At 38.3% G+C, this 17,312-nt stretch overlaps 5 protein-coding genes across 5 annotated transcripts; 3 read left to right on the top strand and 2 right to left on the bottom strand.

The window, feature by feature from the left end:
* Nucleotides 1-2,061: 2,061 nt before the first annotated feature.
* Nucleotides 2,062-3,282, bottom strand: LOC136264861 (peptide methionine sulfoxide reductase-like). Its single transcript, XM_066059621.1, has 5 exons — nucleotides 3,169-3,282; nucleotides 3,017-3,117; nucleotides 2,929-2,967; nucleotides 2,629-2,880; nucleotides 2,062-2,511 (listed from the first exon to the last, which is right to left on the bottom strand). Exons 1-5 carry the CDS (start codon nucleotides 3,280-3,282, stop codon nucleotides 2,289-2,291), a joined length of 729 nt encoding a protein of 242 aa, XP_065915693.1. The 3' UTR covers nucleotides 2,062-2,288.
* A 56-nt stretch (nucleotides 3,283-3,338) lies between these two features.
* LOC136265181 (uncharacterized) lies at nucleotides 3,339-7,034 on the top strand. Its single transcript, XM_066060023.1, has 8 exons — nucleotides 3,339-3,522; nucleotides 3,578-3,784; nucleotides 5,030-5,361; nucleotides 5,953-6,031; nucleotides 6,249-6,312; nucleotides 6,412-6,533; nucleotides 6,678-6,765; nucleotides 6,818-7,034. Exons 1-8 carry the CDS (start codon nucleotides 3,381-3,383, stop codon nucleotides 6,918-6,920), a joined length of 1,137 nt encoding a protein of 378 aa, XP_065916095.1. The 5' UTR covers nucleotides 3,339-3,380; the 3' UTR covers nucleotides 6,921-7,034.
* On the bottom strand, nucleotides 6,914-9,323 carry LOC136265182 (V-type proton ATPase subunit d 1-like). Its single transcript, XM_066060024.1, has 7 exons — nucleotides 9,159-9,323; nucleotides 8,935-9,106; nucleotides 7,805-7,983; nucleotides 7,593-7,750; nucleotides 7,364-7,540; nucleotides 7,228-7,305; nucleotides 6,914-7,162 (listed from the first exon to the last, which is right to left on the bottom strand). The coding sequence occupies exons 1-7, from the start codon at nucleotides 9,283-9,285 to the stop codon at nucleotides 7,001-7,003; spliced, it is 1,053 nt and encodes a 350-aa protein (XP_065916096.1). The 5' UTR covers nucleotides 9,286-9,323; the 3' UTR covers nucleotides 6,914-7,000.
* Nucleotides 9,296-10,782, top strand: LOC136265180 (beclin-1-like). Its single transcript, XM_066060022.1, has one exon. The coding sequence runs from the start codon at nucleotides 9,390-9,392 to the stop codon at nucleotides 10,707-10,709; it is 1,320 nt and encodes a 439-aa protein (XP_065916094.1). The 5' UTR covers nucleotides 9,296-9,389; the 3' UTR covers nucleotides 10,710-10,782.
* Nucleotides 10,739-16,960, top strand: LOC136265183 (regulator of microtubule dynamics protein 1-like). Its single transcript, XM_066060025.1, has 7 exons — nucleotides 10,739-10,986; nucleotides 11,161-11,472; nucleotides 13,400-13,489; nucleotides 13,539-13,682; nucleotides 14,417-14,447; nucleotides 16,500-16,633; nucleotides 16,687-16,960. Exons 1-7 carry the CDS (start codon nucleotides 10,834-10,836, stop codon nucleotides 16,723-16,725), a joined length of 903 nt encoding a protein of 300 aa, XP_065916097.1. The 5' UTR covers nucleotides 10,739-10,833; the 3' UTR covers nucleotides 16,726-16,960.
* The last annotated feature ends 352 nt before the right edge of the window (nucleotides 16,961-17,312 follow it).

Below are 17,312 nucleotides of genomic sequence, written 5' to 3'. Positions count from 1 at the left end.
AGGGGGTGGTAGCAACAGTGGTGGTAACAAGAAGAAGCATTGTGGATGAGGCAGATTGAGAGGTTGAAAGGCAATCTCAAATAGATCAAAAACTAAGTGTTTTGAGAAACTGCTGATGTGACTGACTAATTTCTCCTTACTGGAAATTTAATGCACAGAAATGATTAGAGAAAAGTCAACATGCCTGTAGACTGCAGTGGTATCCATCCTGACAGGGCCGGCGGAAGTAGTCCGGTTGCTCCGGTTTTGGCCGGACCAATTTTTGAGAACTGAATAAAAAAATTTTGAGAATAAAAAAATTCATGACGTTGCAGTAAAACCAGCACATCTGCCACCAATCTTTGTGTTTCCTACTGAAGCGGGATTTCGGTAAGAAGAAGGTTGTGCAGCGATCTTGCCGAGCTGATTGGTTAGTAAATGTGACCAAATTGTACCCAGATTGCATTACATGAAGGTTAAAATTCAAAATTTTCCCGGGGGGGCATGCCCCAGACCCCCCTAGATTAGGCGTGCATGGATACTCTACTATAAGTGCTTCACTTGGCCGGACCAAATCTAATTTGCTTCCTCCGGCCCTGATCCAGGTACACGAACCAGCTACTATCAGCACTCCTTCTTTCAAGAACAATTGTCAACTGGAATAATTTGCCAACTTCAGTGATTGAGTCGGAAATGTTGACATATTTACTAATCAATTACTAGACATATAACTAATTAATATAGCTGTACTGTAATCATGTGTATGTGTGTAATTTTCCTTGGGACATTACCCGCCCCCTGGGCACATCAGCATGCCATCTACTCAATAATAATAAAATTCTTTGTTATATATATAGAATCATATTATATAGACGTGTGTATACTGTGTACATGCACAAATTAAAACACACATACAATGACAGTGCAAATCAGTGTATAAGGAGGTGGCATTCCTTTATAGTTACCCTGTACTCCAATCTTTGTCCTTGAGGAATGAGCCGATTCTTTTAAAATAAAAACTGCAATTGACTCTCACCAAATTTGTGTTGTTGTAAAATTACAGTTAAGTCACAATTCAAAAGTATAATATAAATTGTGGTAGCTATACACTCTACAAATGAAGCTCGTTATTTGACCTACTGCAAATTTCTCTATTGACTTTTGACTTTCAGTTTGACCGAGGATGAGGATCAGACATATTGGAGTGCCACCCCCATGATGTGAAAATGTTTAATGTTATCCACCTAAGTACTAATTAGCTGGTTCATCAGTTTTAATAATGCATACATTCCTTTTATTGGCAGAACAAATGACACGTAGAATTACAGTGCTAGAAATATATATGGTGCAGCTATTTTTGGAAGATAAATTCACAGCGTACCAAGAATAGATTGTGGTATAGACCACATTATGCTGCAGTAGTTATTGGTTGGCTTAATTGCCAACTGTTAATTCACAGCTAGGTGGAGATAGCTATATACATCTGCCCTCTACGTAACAAGGTACACTGTTCACCCACTATTATGAAATGTCATATAACCATAGTATTCACCACTTCTTATTAGATAAACTTTTTGAGGTGGGTTGCACTCATTGATACTTACATCATTTAATATACTGCACACAACATGACTGTTATATTAGAGTAGTCAACTTGCAATGGTCCCATAATGGCCTCTATATAACTGCTATAACTGTTACCATTAGGACACCAACTAGGAGAGGTAATTTCTCCTAATAGGCAGTAAAATATGTAGCATGTTGAAATGTTTAGGTACTAGCAAACTCTTTGCATGCGGCAACTGCTGGGAATTGCAGCATTACCATTCACACACAATGAAAGTGTAGATCAACTTGAAAACATGTAAGCTAAGACCCCTATCTCATCCAGTCAAACCATGTCTGCTGGAGCTAGTATCACCCACACATTTCTATATTTAAACCCTTTGGTTAAATGATGTATACACTTGATATTGACAAAAACTGTGGCAGCATAATTAATTTCCTCTACAACCTGCACCGTCCACCCACTATTACAAAACTTGGTGCTGGTATATAAAGCATGCCATGTACCAACAATAATTACTCTAATATACATTTATTGTCGTAACAATCGGACAAGAACATACGTAGAAACACAAATTGCAATTGCAGATAAACACTCTATCAAGTTCTGACAAATGTTAACCAGAATATCAAGGCATCGTATTATAGTGTTCCACCAAGGAGATTCAGTAGTGACTGATAGCTCTCACTGGTTTCATAGTATACAATGTTCTGACAAATACTGGACTAACATGTTGACAGGTTTAATGAAGAGTGCCCCTGCCCACAATCTTGCGGACTTCTTGCTTAGTGTTTTCATCCAAACCAAATGAATCAATCTCTTTGTCAAGGTCAGACAGCTTGCCGTAACCTCCACAATAACCATTTAGTCTTGTAGCTGCTACAGAAGAAATCAATTCCTTATCAGACAACTTTAGAGCTCTGTGAATATCTCGATGTTGGCGCAGTAAGTACTTCTGGTGATAACTATAAATGGACAGGAAGAGGATGTCATATGAAAATGATCATACCACATTAAACCCAAACAAGGAAGTTAAGGTCATGTGCTACTATAAACAAAGGAAACACGATATATTTCCTTACTTTTCAGCATCAAAGAATGTTCCAGCTTCAGCAATTTTAGTTACAATTGGTTTACGAAGTGTTTTCTGATGCTCTTCCTTGGTTTCTTCAGCTAAATGTTTCTGTTCATCATTGTGGTAGAAGATAGCTGACATATACTGACGAGAATGACAGGCAGTAGAGTCATGGTTTAACCAGAACATTTTCAATAATTGACGGTATGAAGTCTGTTCTGGATTGTAGTGTATCTCCACTGTCTCAGTATGGTCCCCCCTATGGAAAGCATACACATTGCAATATTAACTACACATTTTATCATACCAAAGAGTAAACAGCTTTCTTATCACAGTAATGTTGTTTCTATTAGCGATTTATATTATTACCCAGCAAACACATATTGTAAACTTACAGCGAGTAGTATGTTGGTGAGTTTTTCTTCCCGCCAGTGAACCCCACACGAGTGCGGAGAACTCCCGGGGCACAGCCGAACTGCGCCTCGGGAAACCAAAATCAGCTCAATGCAAAAGTGGCGACTTCGTATTCTTTGGATGAGGTATTCACCGCCATCTTGGCTACCCCTTCTGTTACTTCGGTAACGCTCTTGTCCGTCTCAGAAATCATTTTCTTTGGGACTTTGTTTTTACTGCTACGAGTGAACAAACGCCGTAGCGCCATTTCCACAAATCAGACGATTTTGCACTTTTATCGGTAAACCCTGTCCTTTTATGCCTTGTCGTCAATGTAATATTTGCACGTGACTACATCGTGAGATAATGTCGGTAAACCTCGAGGATTGTCCGTATCATGGCAAACGGTGGCGAGGACGTCTACAGTGCCTGATTAACAAGTTAAGGGGAAACATTTTACCTGCTGATCTAGCTAAACGAGTTCCAGTAGTGGTGTGTTGTTGTAAAGGTGAATTTGCCACACAAAATATTGTGATGTGCTCACGTGACTTATCTCCTTACAGGCAAGGGGAGGGAGGTCGCTTGTCAATTGGACAAGCTACCAACATTGACAGAATGGGTGAATGACAAGGCCAAGTCATCTTCGTCAGTGAAAGAAGTATACGATGATCTAAAAGTGTTCATAGATGCAGCGTCCAGTGACAAAACTCCAATCGAGGAGAGGAGGGCTTTACTAGATGTAGTAAAGATGGTAGAAGAATTGTCAACTGGTAAGGGTGTCTTGTATTACAATGAGACGTCATCAATCAGTGGTTCAACCTAAAGCTTTAACAACCCAGGCACATTGATACCAACTGTTCAAATATGCATAGCTATGTAGCTACATTTTAGTAAAATGAAAGATGTCCCATCAAATCTGTGAAGTGGCTAGCCCTTTTTCATAAATGGTTGATAACTGAGGGCTCTAATTGTAAAGTGTGAAATTGTTTCGTAAATATTGTTTCAGAACTTTAGCTGCTACTACTGTATTTATTCTCACACATCATTTTGAATACTTAAATCCCAGTGTGTGGGAGTGCCAAAGTGCTGTACTGGATGATAACTGTACAGCTACATAGAGCTGCTCTGTTTCTGTGTGAGAACTGATAAGTTAGTTATCACCTTGTGGTGGTACTAGTTCATGACATCGTAATAACTGTGAATGGTATTGTTTACCAATGGAGCAAATAGCCATATATGGGAATGTTTACAAAAAGCTCACACCAGTACAGCACTTGCAGGGAAAGGAAATTTAGCAGAAACAGCAAAATTGTTCGTAGCTAACTGATAGTGCTTTTAGGGTGTTCATAATCTGTAGACAACAATTTCACAGGTTCCACTGTTTCCACCATTCTGCTAAATCTCTTAGATAATGCTGGGGCTATGGGCTTGATTTTTCACTGCTTCAATCCAACAGGTGCCTTTTTGGCATACTGCAGTACGTACAATGTACACATTACCTTTGTCCTCCTTTGTGTCCCATTTTTCTTGCTGACAGATCTAGAGCAAGGTGTCGATTTGCAGTAGCTATACTAGCACATGATGGCTTCCCTATGTTTGTAATGAGGCTATGATTTTGTAGTAACTGGAGTGCTTCTTGTAATGTTCTTCATTTGTAATGCTGTGTAACGGGCTGAACATAGCTGAAAATGAAGGGTAATAGCCACAGTAGTTGATAATTGGAGTGCATGTTCAGACGAAAGCATAAAGTACGGTATTCTTTTTGATGTGGTATGCAGTGGTGATCATAATTATGCGACAAAAAAGTAAACAAACAAGTAGCTACAAGTATTTAAGATCATAGCCATAGAATAAGGGATGTCACCTACACCCACAGATATACTGTGACATTTAATCCCAACTTGTGCTTGTTATTACATATAACATAGGTTGGTCCCACCACATTGTATACTGTTACATATGACTTCCATTGCACTGCACTCTACATTTTTATTAGAGTTCCTCTTATTTGACAGGAAATGTTAGTCGTTTAAAACCTCCATCAATTGAACAAACTGTTAGTGAGCCTGTGGATACTAAAGTAATGGAGTTAACATTGGAAGAAGCACGGCCTGGTGTAATATTTGGAAAGAAAGGTGTCCACATTAAGAAGCTCTGCGAAACTTACAACGTCACTGCAAGGTTCACCAAGGCTGGAGCAGACAGACAAAAGTATTTCTATGACGACCCCGTACTGGTTGTCATATCAGCTCCTGTGGGGCATGACCAGGATATTGCTCAGTTTGAAGGTGCATTAATGAAACACGTGGAGATTGTAAAGAAGAAAGAGAAAAAACATAGAGAAGATGTAAGCAGTGTATTTTAATATGTAGACCATGGAACTTGTATAATGTTGACACCTTGGACAGGACCTTTCAGGTGTCTGTATTTCAGGGTCCACCTACACAATGGGACCACTTTAAAAAGAATACTGTACAGAAATAAGTTATGTTAAGGGTTTGTTTAATTTGACTCTTTCCATAACAGAACTTAGAATCTTATCTATGTTGGTAGGCTCAGTTTGCTTGTAAACTAGCAGTTGTGGACATGTATTCTGTGACTAGGTGACTCAATATTTTCATTTTGACACAAACACCTCCTCCTCTTCATACACAACATGCGTCACCAAAAACTGAACAAGATAACTACATTGACTTGAAGGTCAGTATTATAATAGCTTACTTTATTTGCTCCCAATAGTAATAACACAACTTGGCTTATGAAGATAGCACAGTCCCTGTACTGTTTCTCAGAAACGTATGAATGGCATCTTAAATGTGTACCTTACACTTGGATTTTACAAATTTGCATGTTATAGTTACTCCTTTATAGTAGTCTCTGGATTCCCAGGTGTCTGTTTCTTACAGACATGGTGCTCTTAGATTTCTTATTCATATAGGCAGCTGTATTTTCCAGCAAGAGAGCTGAACGATATCGTAGACGTGCAGCAGCTGGCACTACACCCCAAAAATTATCAGGTTAGAACGTTACTGTCAAGTGTACAATGACAGTTTTGTGGTATTACTATTAAGTGATTGTTTGATGTGCTATGCAAAAGCCAATCTTGTTGCCTTTCTGATAACATTTTGAAACTTTGATGTAGTTTGTACACAGAGATTCGGATGGGGACCGGAGGCTGTAAGAGTGGTTTTTGCACACATTCATATGCACTTGGTGACACATTTTGATATGCAGGTAGCATTTATGGGTCAGAAAAAGAAGCAGCAACTGCCCATTATGAAAAGAAAATTGCTTCAAAGTAAGTTTTGTTGTCGTGCTACATATTGTACTGTAATGGTAATAGTGTTCTAGTAGTTCTTTCATATTAAGTTCATACAAATGCATTGTTTCATTCCAGGGGAGACACCAAGCCCAAGCCAGCACCCACCCTGACCAACAGTCGGTGTCTGTTGTGCCTTGCTCCTTATCAGCCCAATGAGACAAAAGCAGGGGCGTGTCGCTATCACAGTGGATTTGTTGGTACGTACATACAGTAAAGTATATTACTTTGGAAATTTGAAATGATAACGTAATCAAGGCACTTAGTAATGGCCAAGTACAAGTAGTCCTTAATACTTGGATGTCTTGCCTTTTATCCTCCTCCATACTTTTCTTTGTATATAGCTCATACTAAGAGTTCACTACGATGGAGCTGCTGTAAACGTAAATGTGCACAACAGCACCCAACCCATGACATGCATGCCTACTCCGGGTAAGTGTAAGCAATATACCATTAACGTCAAACAGGTAAGTCCCTTCTGTAGGTGTTGCCGTGGACGACACATGTGGCGACCAACCAAACCAACCAATGCTAGTCGCAAGACAAGGAAAAGTAACTCCAGCGACATAGTGGATGATGATTATTAAATCTCAACATACTTTAGTCAATAATATACAGTACACATAATACAATGTACGTACTTTTGAAAATTCTCACAATACAGGTCTCAAAATATTGGAATATAATTGTCAATTTTTGAAGGCTGCCGTTGTGCAATACACTCTGCTATCCAAATGATATTCCTGTGTTCTTGTTCACGCAATTTGATGTAAGAGTAGAAGACACCAAAGTGAAATTGTTGCATGAAAGACAACTTGTTGATCTCCACCTTGTGGTGAAAATGTAGAAGCACATATTTAACATTGCTACAAAGAAAGGGATGCCTTTTCTTACTTCTTTTTCAAAGAAGCGATCTTCAAGAGTTTTCTCACCAGGGTTAGTACCAGCCCCTGCAAATATGGCCGCATATTCCTACATAGAATAACAATAATGTACAAGTATTTCCACAAATCCTAAACTATCTACTTACAGGGTAACAGTCTGCTACAGCCTTCACTTCATCATAATCAGAACACTTGGCAAGTCGTATTAATCCCTCTGGATGCAGCTTTCCTATTGTGGGATAGAGTTTCACACGATCATCCTTTGTGAGCTCTGTCCCAAACGAGTTGATGGTAATAATAAATGCTCTCCTATCAGCCTCAAACTGAAACAAAGAGTAACAACAATTCATACCAATATCAGTAAAATATATTTACTTGTAATATCATCCCCATTACTTCAGCTGTAGCACCTCCCAGCTTCTGACAAAACTTATAGAAATCCTCCAAATACGTCTTAAACAGAGTGTTCCTGATTATTTCAATGTGGAGCTCATCCAAATCCTGCTCTGACACACATTCCTTGAAGTATGGAGCTATTAAAGTACTCAGCAATACCCTGTTAATCTTTAAAATGAGGGTGTACTTACCAAGGGGTGTGTCCACAAGGATGGCATTATATAGATCAGCTGGAGTGCTGGCTATGTTGCTGGATTCTAATTCTTCAAAGCGGCCAAATGGATGAAATTTAGAACGTAGCTCTGAGATTTGACGCTGGTGCAGTGTCCCCGTAATGAGTAGCATAATGTTGTCTATCATGTACGAGTACCTACCAGTATAACATCAGAACAATCACTCGGGTAATGTTCAATGTACAAAACACATTGGAATTTAAAATTCATGCAAGGTGGATACTTTAGGCAGTTGTGTACAAGTCCATTGTTTTTACTGATTGCTGAAGTGAAAAAAGTAATCAAAGACCCCCATACTATTACACTGTAATTCTGTCAGCAGTACACACATGTGTGTGCCAGCCTAGTGTGCTAGTGAGTACACACACCACAGTACCTTGAGCTCATCGCAGTGACATCTGGGCAGCAGCTATTAGCCAGTTGCCTAAACTGGGGAGCCACTACCACCATTGAAATAACAACACATCTGAATGCATGCACATCAGCATTCAGCCTTAAAATCAATATTTCGAAAAAATAAAATAGAAGTAAGCTATAATACTGGACTAACCTATGAATAAATAAAACAAAATTGTTACCAAAATTGAGCTAAAATCTCAATAACTTAGTAGACCGTTATTTCACCTCCTCTTTTTCTTTGTGGTCATTAAGATAGGGTCTGGTGAATTACTGTTGACAAAGTTGTGAATTTCTACTGTATTCGGTGAATTCGATTTCATTGGCTAGCTGTACATTAGCATGGCAGAATATAAACCTTTCTGCAAAACGATGACAGAGCCGATACTATCACTACATAGCATTTCTCTGCAAGAACAGCAAGAAACTATGGTAACTGTTCATCCGCAAACACAAGTTTGTCAATTCACCAGATCCTATCTTGCCAACCAGTGACATCACAAAGTAAAAAGGCGACAAGATAGAAGTCTGGCCACATGAGACTAATAAAAACTGAGCACAAGCATTATAATTCCATTTGTTTCACGTATTAACTAGGTTTTGAATCAAGGTAGTGTCCAAGTGTCCCTTTGAATGCAAAAAATAGCAAATGCGAGTGTACGTACACACACAAACAATTTTCATCAACCTACATGATGTAGTCCATAAATTCACTCAGTGGCTTTAGCGCCTGGTTCCTCAAGTGTCTAAACTCTATTACTAGCCGCTCCCTCAGCTTGTCATCAATCGTTGCTACTGCTAACGGAGAGGCTTCATTGGACAAGAAATTACCATAGTCAGAGCCAGCCAAATGTAACTTCAAATCTAGCAACACAAAAAGTAACAACAAATTTCGAGCTTGCATTACAACACTCACCATCCAAAGTTTCGCACTGTATTAAGTTAAGATAGTCTGCTCTGCTGAGTATCCCGTGTCGAAATCCTCTGACTAAAGCCTCCAAGTAACCCGAGTCTGCGTTGAAGAAATATTCAGACGTCGCCATTGTTAATCATGTGATGTAAATCTTACGTTCTAATTAACGCTCCCTTTGAATTAGAACAAGCGGCGTCACTAAAGAATTCTTCTTTGAGCGTGAGGTAACGTAAGATGGCAGCTGCTAAACATGGTAACACTACTACAATAGTCAGCTTTGTATGTCAGAAATGTAGTCAGCCGTTGATATTCGACTCGGCCGGACTGAAGACAAGGGAAATGCTGGATGCTGCTAACGATTTAGTGAAGAAATTGTCTTGTTCAGGTGAAGATGACAGAGGGACGGAACTGGACGGGGTAAAACGGACGTACCCTTATGCCAAATTAGATGACGTTCCAACATCTGAACGGTCTAGTGGGGACGAAGAAGAAGAAATGGTTAAACTTGATGCAAAGATTGAGAAAACACGCAGACAACTTGCAGTGGCTGAAGAATTCTTTGACCTGTTATCATCGCATTGTGTGGTAGACCATCCATTGTGTAAGGAATGTCCTGAAGCTGTCCTAGATGGCTACGACCAGCAGATAATATTTGCACAAGATTCCACTAAGCATTATGAAAAGTTACTTGATTCCTTAAAAAAAGACCTTGAATCTTCAGACACTGAGTCATCAAAACTTGACGAAGAGCTAGCAAGTCTGAGACAAGCTGAAAAGGAACTTAAAGAGAAACTAATTGATGTTGAGGGACATCGTAATGGAGTGCAAGAGGAACTTAGGAAGGAGGAAGAACGTAAGAAGACATTGGATGATGAAGAAGAGCAATACTGGCAAGACTTCAACCAGTATCAGCGACAAATGTTAGAGCTACAAGATGAGCAAATCAGTGTAGAATACAAACTGCAATATAGTAGTGAACAGTTACACAGGCTTCGGAAGACCAGCGTCATTAACAGTGCTTTTCACATTTGGCACAATGGTCTCTTTGGGACTATCAATGGTTTTAGGCTTGGACGACTCACAACAGTTCCTGTGGAATGGAGTGAAATTAATGCAGCTTGGGGTCAGGCCACCCTGTTACTTCACACATTGGCTAAAAAGGTCAAGTTTGAATTCAAACGTTTTAAACTAGTGCCTTATGGTAACCAATCATTCATTCGTAGTACTGAAGGAAAGGATGTTGAGTTGCCACTTCATGGTGGTGGTGGTATGAAGTTCTTCTGGGATTCAAAGTTTGACAATGCTATGGCTGCCTATCTGGACTGTTTACAACAGTTTAAACTTCGTATAGAAAAGAGCAATAACCACTTCACTTTGCCGTACAAAATTGAGAAGGAAAAAATAGGGGACAACACTGAGGCATATTCAGTGAAGATGAGATTTAACTCACTGGAGCAGTGGACTAAAGCAATGAAGTTTATGTTGACAGACTTAAAATGGGCACTCACATGGGTAACTACTACAGACCTTCCTTCAGAATTGGCTTCATTTTAAATAAAATTGATATTGTAAGCGCTGCAAAATTTTATTAAAATAGCTTAATAAATTGGGGTGCGCTACCATGTAAGCTCATTAAAATTGTCGCGATTAAAATTAAACTACTTCGACGAAACAGAACATGTCGCTAACAAGGATTTGGATTGGAATCCAGCGCCATTTTGCACGTACACGAAGTCATTGTTGTGTACGGACACTGTACAGAGCGATTCGTACGGAGATTCCAGTGTATTGGGGAAGACAATCTAATCTAAGGCGGAACACTCGCTTACAGGTAGAACTCTTATGAATATGAATGATCATTCAGCTGTATACGTAGTGTAATAATTACTGAATTATTATTATTTTTTTACTTGAGATATTTACAAGCTATACAACCACAAAGATAATAATATAAAACACTTAAATATTATGCAATAATTATGTGTTTTCGTATTTCATATGTAAGGGAGCTTTACTGGCAGCAGCTGTTCCAGTAGCAGTGTTGTACGCAGCAGAAAAGGATGTTCCACTCTCACAAATCATCTCCCATTCTGATCATTTGTACCAAGAAAACCGTATGCAAGAATTATATGACTACGTGATGGCTTATAAGGATGTCCAGACTGCTGATATTCAGTGGCGATGTTCTAGAGCTTGTTACAAACTATCGATCCTTCCCAGTACTGATAAAGACCGAGCTAAACAGTTAGCACATAGCTGTCTAGTATTTGCAACAAAAGCACTAGAACTAGATGATAGTAACTATCATTGCCATAAGGTACAGTAAGCAATGTTGTACTATTGTATGTGCATTTCTCCATCCTTTGATCCCGATTGATATTAGTGGTATCATACGTATATGGGTAGTAGCAAGAGTTAATAAAGTAGGAATCATGAAGGCTTACACTTTCAAAAGCAGCCTCGCTTTTCCTTCATGACTGCCTGGCAGTATTTGTTATGCAAAACCAAAAGTGCTAGAAGTGTATTAACCAGACATGCACCCACAGCTGGCCTGCTGTAGGCATGCCTGACTTGCCGAATTGTTTCTGAAAATGTGTGTGTACGTATTTGTATAATTGTTTGTCTTTCCACACCCAATTGAGCTAAATGGCAGCCTATTTGTGAGAAATGAAGTGTGTACAGCTCCAGTATTAACCTTCCAGGTAGATAAGTTAGTGATATATTCATGCCAGCTTGAAATACGGGTGAAGCAAGTTCCTGAAGATGTGCCCTTCACAATGGGCCATGTGGGTGCTAAACAACCGAAAATTTACATACCTAGCTCATAGACTACCAAGGATAACGAATTCCTTCAAGGTGAAAGGAAGGGTGTCCACTAAGTGTTGATTCACAAATAATACATCAATGGCCTCTATGGAGGCTATTTATTTTTTTGACTGCTGTAATAGGGTGACTGCACTATTAGGGTATGTTGATTTTTAATAGTAAGCTTTCTACTCCAGTCAGGAAACTTCTAAACAGTAGACCCTGTGAAACTGAATGTGAATGTAATGTCAGTAATTTATTAGGACAGCTACTATTACTGAATATTTGCTTGAGTGCTGTATTAGGGTGACTGTTGCCGTAATATATTAAAGAGACACAGATTATTACGTTATAACTTGGTTGTAAATTTCACAAAACACCAGCTGACATTGAAGCTTGTTAAGAAATGTTGAACAAGTACATCACGTGATCCACAGCAATACAATATTTAACGCATAGCATCACGTGATCAGAGTTTTAAAATAATCAAGGTGGCAGTTTGGAGAAGAGCATGCTTTTGGGAATACATTATTACTGAATTGTGAGCAACAGTATTGTGATGGATGAAACATATATTATACAGAACCAGGCAAGTGCATGAATAGTGCAAGATGAATTGGCGGCTAAATTGAACCATATCTCAGAGTCAGACTGGAGTGTAAAGAGCTGTGCAGACTGTAGAAGCATAGATAAGATAAAGAGATTGAAGTATGGCTAATAAGGAGCTGTAATAAGTCAGTTCCATTCTGTGAATGCTAACATTCATGCATGGACTAGTAAAATAAACTACAAGAACAGCCACATAGTATATATAACTAGCCAGATACACATCTATAGCAGTTCTTAAAACAAATGTATGTAGAGTCTACTAAACATGGACTCGCATTTTATGCTAGTTAATTCCATGGAGTGAAACTTGTATCCATCTCTTAAGCCGGAAGGTCTGGCTATGCCACTGCAGTTGAATAGCAGTCAGTTGAACATTAAATGGGTTAGTTTATAGCCTCCCTCAGGTAGTAGCACCTCATACTCTCCCCTTTGCTGAAATTACAAACTGTTAGGTCATGCAAAGTTGATTCCTGCATGCTTTAATGAAAGCATCACAATATTTTCATCAGCTATATGGTTATTATCAATAATCTCATCTCATGGATTTACGTATCTTTGCAATTGTTTCATTATTGTATCTGTGGGCTCATTAGAGCCTTTTGCTCAAGGTTTTCTAAGGAACAAATGAGAAACTGGCTGAACAACGATAATGATGCTATATATAGCCATGTGTTTTAGCCAGTGCAAGACTGTGTGTATATTATTGAAAAGGCAATTATATACTGATTGAAGTATATTACTGACATGCATGTACATGTGCAGCTAACTGTGTACTAGCCTGACCAGTAAAACACAACGTACATTTATGATAGTATTCTTTGTTTATTTAGTGGATGGGCATAGCTCATAGTGTTGTTGGGGACCATGAAGGAACAAGAGTCAAAATTGAGAGTGCCTACAAAGTAAAGGAACATTTTGAGGTACCTTAACAAATAATTGTATGACAGTAATAAGTTTTCTTCCATTTAGAGAGCAATCCAGCTTAATCCACAGGATGCCACAATGAAACATTTGTTAGGTCGATGGTGTTTCTCAATCTGTGATGTAACTTGGATTCAACGACAAATAGCATCAGCCATATTTGCCACTCCACCTACTTCGAGTTATGAAGAGGTATCCATATTGTAAAGTACTCTTGAATGGCGCGTCAATATATGGGCCTGCAAAAATAGGGCATGTGGGCACATGATTTTTGCCTACTTTTTCACACTTTCATCATGCATAATTTTTGTACCACTATGCTATGGCAATGCACTTTTCAGCTCTTAATTGGCTTTATGATGCAAGTTACAGAATGCAAATATTCTGTTCCAGTACTGAGATATGAACTGTTATGTGAAAAGATGTAGTTTGTGCCCACATGCCCTATTTTCGCAGGCCCGGTCACATATATACAAATACATATTTGGTAAGAATGTTGACTGGTGATGTACTATTGCATTGATTATAAGCCACAATATCAGAAATATGTTTTTAGAATTATCAGCAGACATTGTTGTGAGCTGAACATTTGCTAAAACAAAAGTTTTATTTTAGTTTTGAAACTTTGTTGCTTACTTGGGTAAGGACGTGCAGACACATGATTGTCTCAGTGTAACCAGGTTGAGTGCCCACAACTGACTGGGCCAGCTGGTGGGTGCACACTTTGTTTAAAATCATATAAGATTTTTATAGTTGTGTTTAAAGTGACCTGGTCACCTGCCTGCATTGCAAAGGCCAGAACGTAACAATTCTATTGTCTGGAATGTTTGCATAATTTCTATGATGCATAAAAACTGTATACTTCTCTTCCTCAAGTATTCAGTCACTGATACATGTAACTGCATAGTCTTTTTGTGTCCTTTTAGGCATTAAGCTACTTTGAACAAGCAGAACAAAGTGAGTGACATTGTGTGCTGTTTGTTTCAAAATTATGCCTATTTTGATGGGTCGATTGCAAAAATTGACACACTGTGTTGTAAAAATTGATCTGGCTTTTTATAACATGTATAAAACCAACTCGGTTTGTGCAGTTAAAAAACACATAAAAATCGACTCGGTTTTTGTAACTAACTTGATAACATGCAAAAAAAAATGATTCGGTATAAAAGCATGCAAAAATTATCGGCTCGGTATTTGTAGCTGACACAATACAATAGCTGCTAGTAACATTTTACAGAAATCTTGTGCTTTGGTTTCAGTTGGCTTTGAGTGAGTGTCTTGTGATAAAACATTAAAGGCCAATCAAGGAGAGCCGGAGATGGCAAGTGCATGAAGAAGATGAGGTAACAGAACCGAAAGAGCAATTGTGAGGTACGGTAGCTAGCTTGCTAGCTTAGGGTTCAGTGTGTTGGTATCTGGCTAAGGGCCTAAGCAAGTACCTATTATCAAAATTTCTGTAACAACTTAAACAGGCTATAGGACCAGGTGTCCTACAGACCTTCAGCACTTGTGCTGTAAAGGATTAATAAATAAAATAAATATTTAAAAAGGAATTGCCATATAATGGCATGCAGCTATGCATACTAGCCTTTGCAGGATAAATGCCTTAATTGGTACATGCATGTTTACCTTCTCCCACTTAAAGCTTTCCACATGCAGTCTCTGATGCATAGCTAAGATCATCCAGTATGCAAGCCAACAGCAACAGATACGAGAATGCTTTAATAGTAAGTTATAACTGTATCAGTAAAAACCAGAACATATTTTTGTTTAGGCCCTTAGCTAGCTATCAACACACTGAACCGTTGAGGTGTGAAGCTAGCAAACTCTCGTACCTAACATTGTTGTACATCTTCTTTCGGTTCTGTTACCTTGTCTTCTTCTTCATTTGCCATCTCCGGCTCTCCTTGACTGGCCGTTAACATTTTATCACAGGACACTCATTTGAAGCCAACTGAAACCATAGTACAAGATTTCCATAAAATGCTGCAGTCACACAGGTATTACAGACAGCTATTGTATTTCTGTGTGTCAGCTACAAATACCAAGTTGATATTTTTGCATGCTTTTAGCTATACCGAATCTTTTTTGTGTGTGTGTGTGTGTGTGTTACAAAATCAAGTCAATTTTTGCAAGTTAGTTACAAAATCTGAGTCAATTTTTATGCGTCTTTTGACTACAAAAACCAAGTCGGTTTTTATGCGTGTTACATGTACAAAAAACCGAGTCAGTTTTTACAGTGTAGTAAAACCGAGTCGATTTTTGCAATCAGCCCATCATAAGAGGCATAATTTTGAAACAAACGGCAAGTATATAGGAAATTTGCAATATGACAGAAATGATTTGACTGATCTATCAGAGTGTATTAACTCCCACGTGCTCATCACATTCACCTTTTACTGGTGGAGTAAATTGTTTTTCTAGTAAAGTAAATTTGTTTTGTTACTGTTTCCAACAAGAACGGAATTGCAATACCACTATATACCCTTTATTTAATGCATAAAGCACCGCCACACACGTGTACCAAAAATAAAGTATGATAGCTATGAAAAGCAATAATCAACTTCGTGTTAACAATTAACGCAGCTATAAAGTATTTACAGATAACAGCTAATTTATAATATTGCCAAACTAATCCTACAACTAGAAATAGCTTAGATTATATGGTCACTCACTAATGGTCCAATAGCTAAGAAATGAAGAACTTCGAACACTCAAGATGAATGCTCTGAAGAATTAAGACTAGAAAAGTACTTAATTATTACTTAAAGCACTACCTATATGCTTGTGTATACGAAAATACAGCACTTGGGTAGTTTCTTGAGACTATTATAGTATTCAGCTACTCGTCTTTCAACACACACCCTACTGTATCTACTGCATAACTGGTCTTTATTATAAAGAACCCTTTCACTAATAATGCACTCTTTGGCACTGTGATCCTCTCACACAAAGCATCATATTTACCATATAAGGGCTGTTTGTATTCATACTTTATTGTTCACACAGCTGAGCCAGGGTTTTACTCTGCAAACTGGCTCTACTTGGGTAAAGTATTTTACCAGCTTGGCCAGAAAGATAAGGCACGTCACTGGTTAGAGAAAGCAGCGAACTATCACCCAAACAACGAGGAAGATGTTCAGGTATATGTATTTAGAAGGAGAAGTATACAATACCACAATTAATTCTTTTACAGTCCAAGAAAGAAGCAGAGCAATTACTCAAGAAAGTTTGATAAGAGATAGTTACATAATTAATGTACACAATCGAATGTATATATGTACTAGAGTATATACCCCTGTAGCAGGAAGGGATGTGGACAGTGTTTTGCCAAAATTTCCTTCCAGCAAACTTTCTCACTATGATGTAGCTTATATACCTGTAGTAAGTGTTTATTTGTTTATCAGTATAGTTTTAGTGTATCTAGTTTGCTATACAGAATTTCTGGAGGATATAATGTTATTACTGAAGCTGATACTGTAGGGTGAAATTGTATAATGCTTTTATCACACGTCTTTGATCAGTTGTGAACATGTCATCAGATGTGAGTTGGCAGTGATTTGGTGGCCTCATGTCATGAAGTCATTTAATTAATAGCTGACTTCCTAGTTAATATGGCTGCAATTTTTTAGACAAATATACTAGGGGTGCTAGGAGGTTAAATGCTATGTAAAATTACCAAAATCATAGTGATACTATCACTACCATGGCACTAGCTCCTTTTAAGGAATTAGTGTCTACTCACTGTATTGCTAAACTGATACATTCCCTGAACCAACTGAATTATGAATCACCCTCATTTGTTAGTAAACTGTATGATTA

Source organism: Dysidea avara, chromosome 8 (genome assembly GCF_963678975.1).
Source record: "Dysidea avara chromosome 8, odDysAvar1.4, whole genome shotgun sequence".
NCBI classification, from domain to species: domain Eukaryota; kingdom Metazoa; phylum Porifera; class Demospongiae; order Dictyoceratida; family Dysideidae; genus Dysidea; species Dysidea avara.
Note: the sequence above shows the minus strand (reverse complement) of the source record. Positions and strands in the feature narration are given on the sequence as shown.

Coding starts and splice junctions, on each gene's coding strand:
- LOC136265182 (XM_066060024.1), bottom strand. CDS start 9,285: ATGGCGACGTCTGAATATTTCTTCAACGCAGACTCGGGTTACTTGGAG. Junction 7,751..7,804: donor CCTTGTGGACACACCCCTTG/GTAAGTACACCC, acceptor GTACTTTAATAG/CTCCATACTTCAAGGAATGT. Junction 7,306..7,363: donor CTGTAGCAGACTGTTACCCT/GTAAGTAGATAG, acceptor TATTCTATGTAG/GAATATGCGGCCATATTTGC.
- LOC136264861 (XM_066059621.1), bottom strand. CDS start 3,282: ATGGCGCTACGGCGTTTGTTCACTCGTAGCAGTAAAAACAAAGTCCCA. Junction 2,968..3,016: donor TCACCAACATACTACTCGCT/GTAAGTTTACAA, acceptor AATCGCTAATAG/AAACAACATTACTGTGATAA. Junction 2,512..2,628: donor ACATTCTTTGATGCTGAAAA/GTAAGGAAATAT, acceptor GTCCATTTATAG/TTATCACCAGAAGTACTTAC.
- LOC136265180 (XM_066060022.1), top strand. CDS start 9,390: ATGGCAGCTGCTAAACATGGTAACACTACTACAATAGTCAGCTTTGTA.
- LOC136265183 (XM_066060025.1), top strand. CDS start 10,834: ATGTCGCTAACAAGGATTTGGATTGGAATCCAGCGCCATTTTGCACGT. Junction 10,987..11,160: donor GGCGGAACACTCGCTTACAG/GTAGAACTCTTA, acceptor TTCATATGTAAG/GGAGCTTTACTGGCAGCAGC. Junction 13,683..14,416: donor CTACTTCGAGTTATGAAGAG/GTATCCATATTG, acceptor GTGTCCTTTTAG/GCATTAAGCTACTTTGAACA.
- LOC136265181 (XM_066060023.1), top strand. CDS start 3,381: ATGTCGGTAAACCTCGAGGATTGTCCGTATCATGGCAAACGGTGGCGA. Junction 6,032..6,248: donor TACACCCCAAAAATTATCAG/GTTAGAACGTTA, acceptor TTTGATATGCAG/GTAGCATTTATGGGTCAGAA. Junction 6,313..6,411: donor GAAAAGAAAATTGCTTCAAA/GTAAGTTTTGTT, acceptor GTTTCATTCCAG/GGGAGACACCAAGCCCAAGC.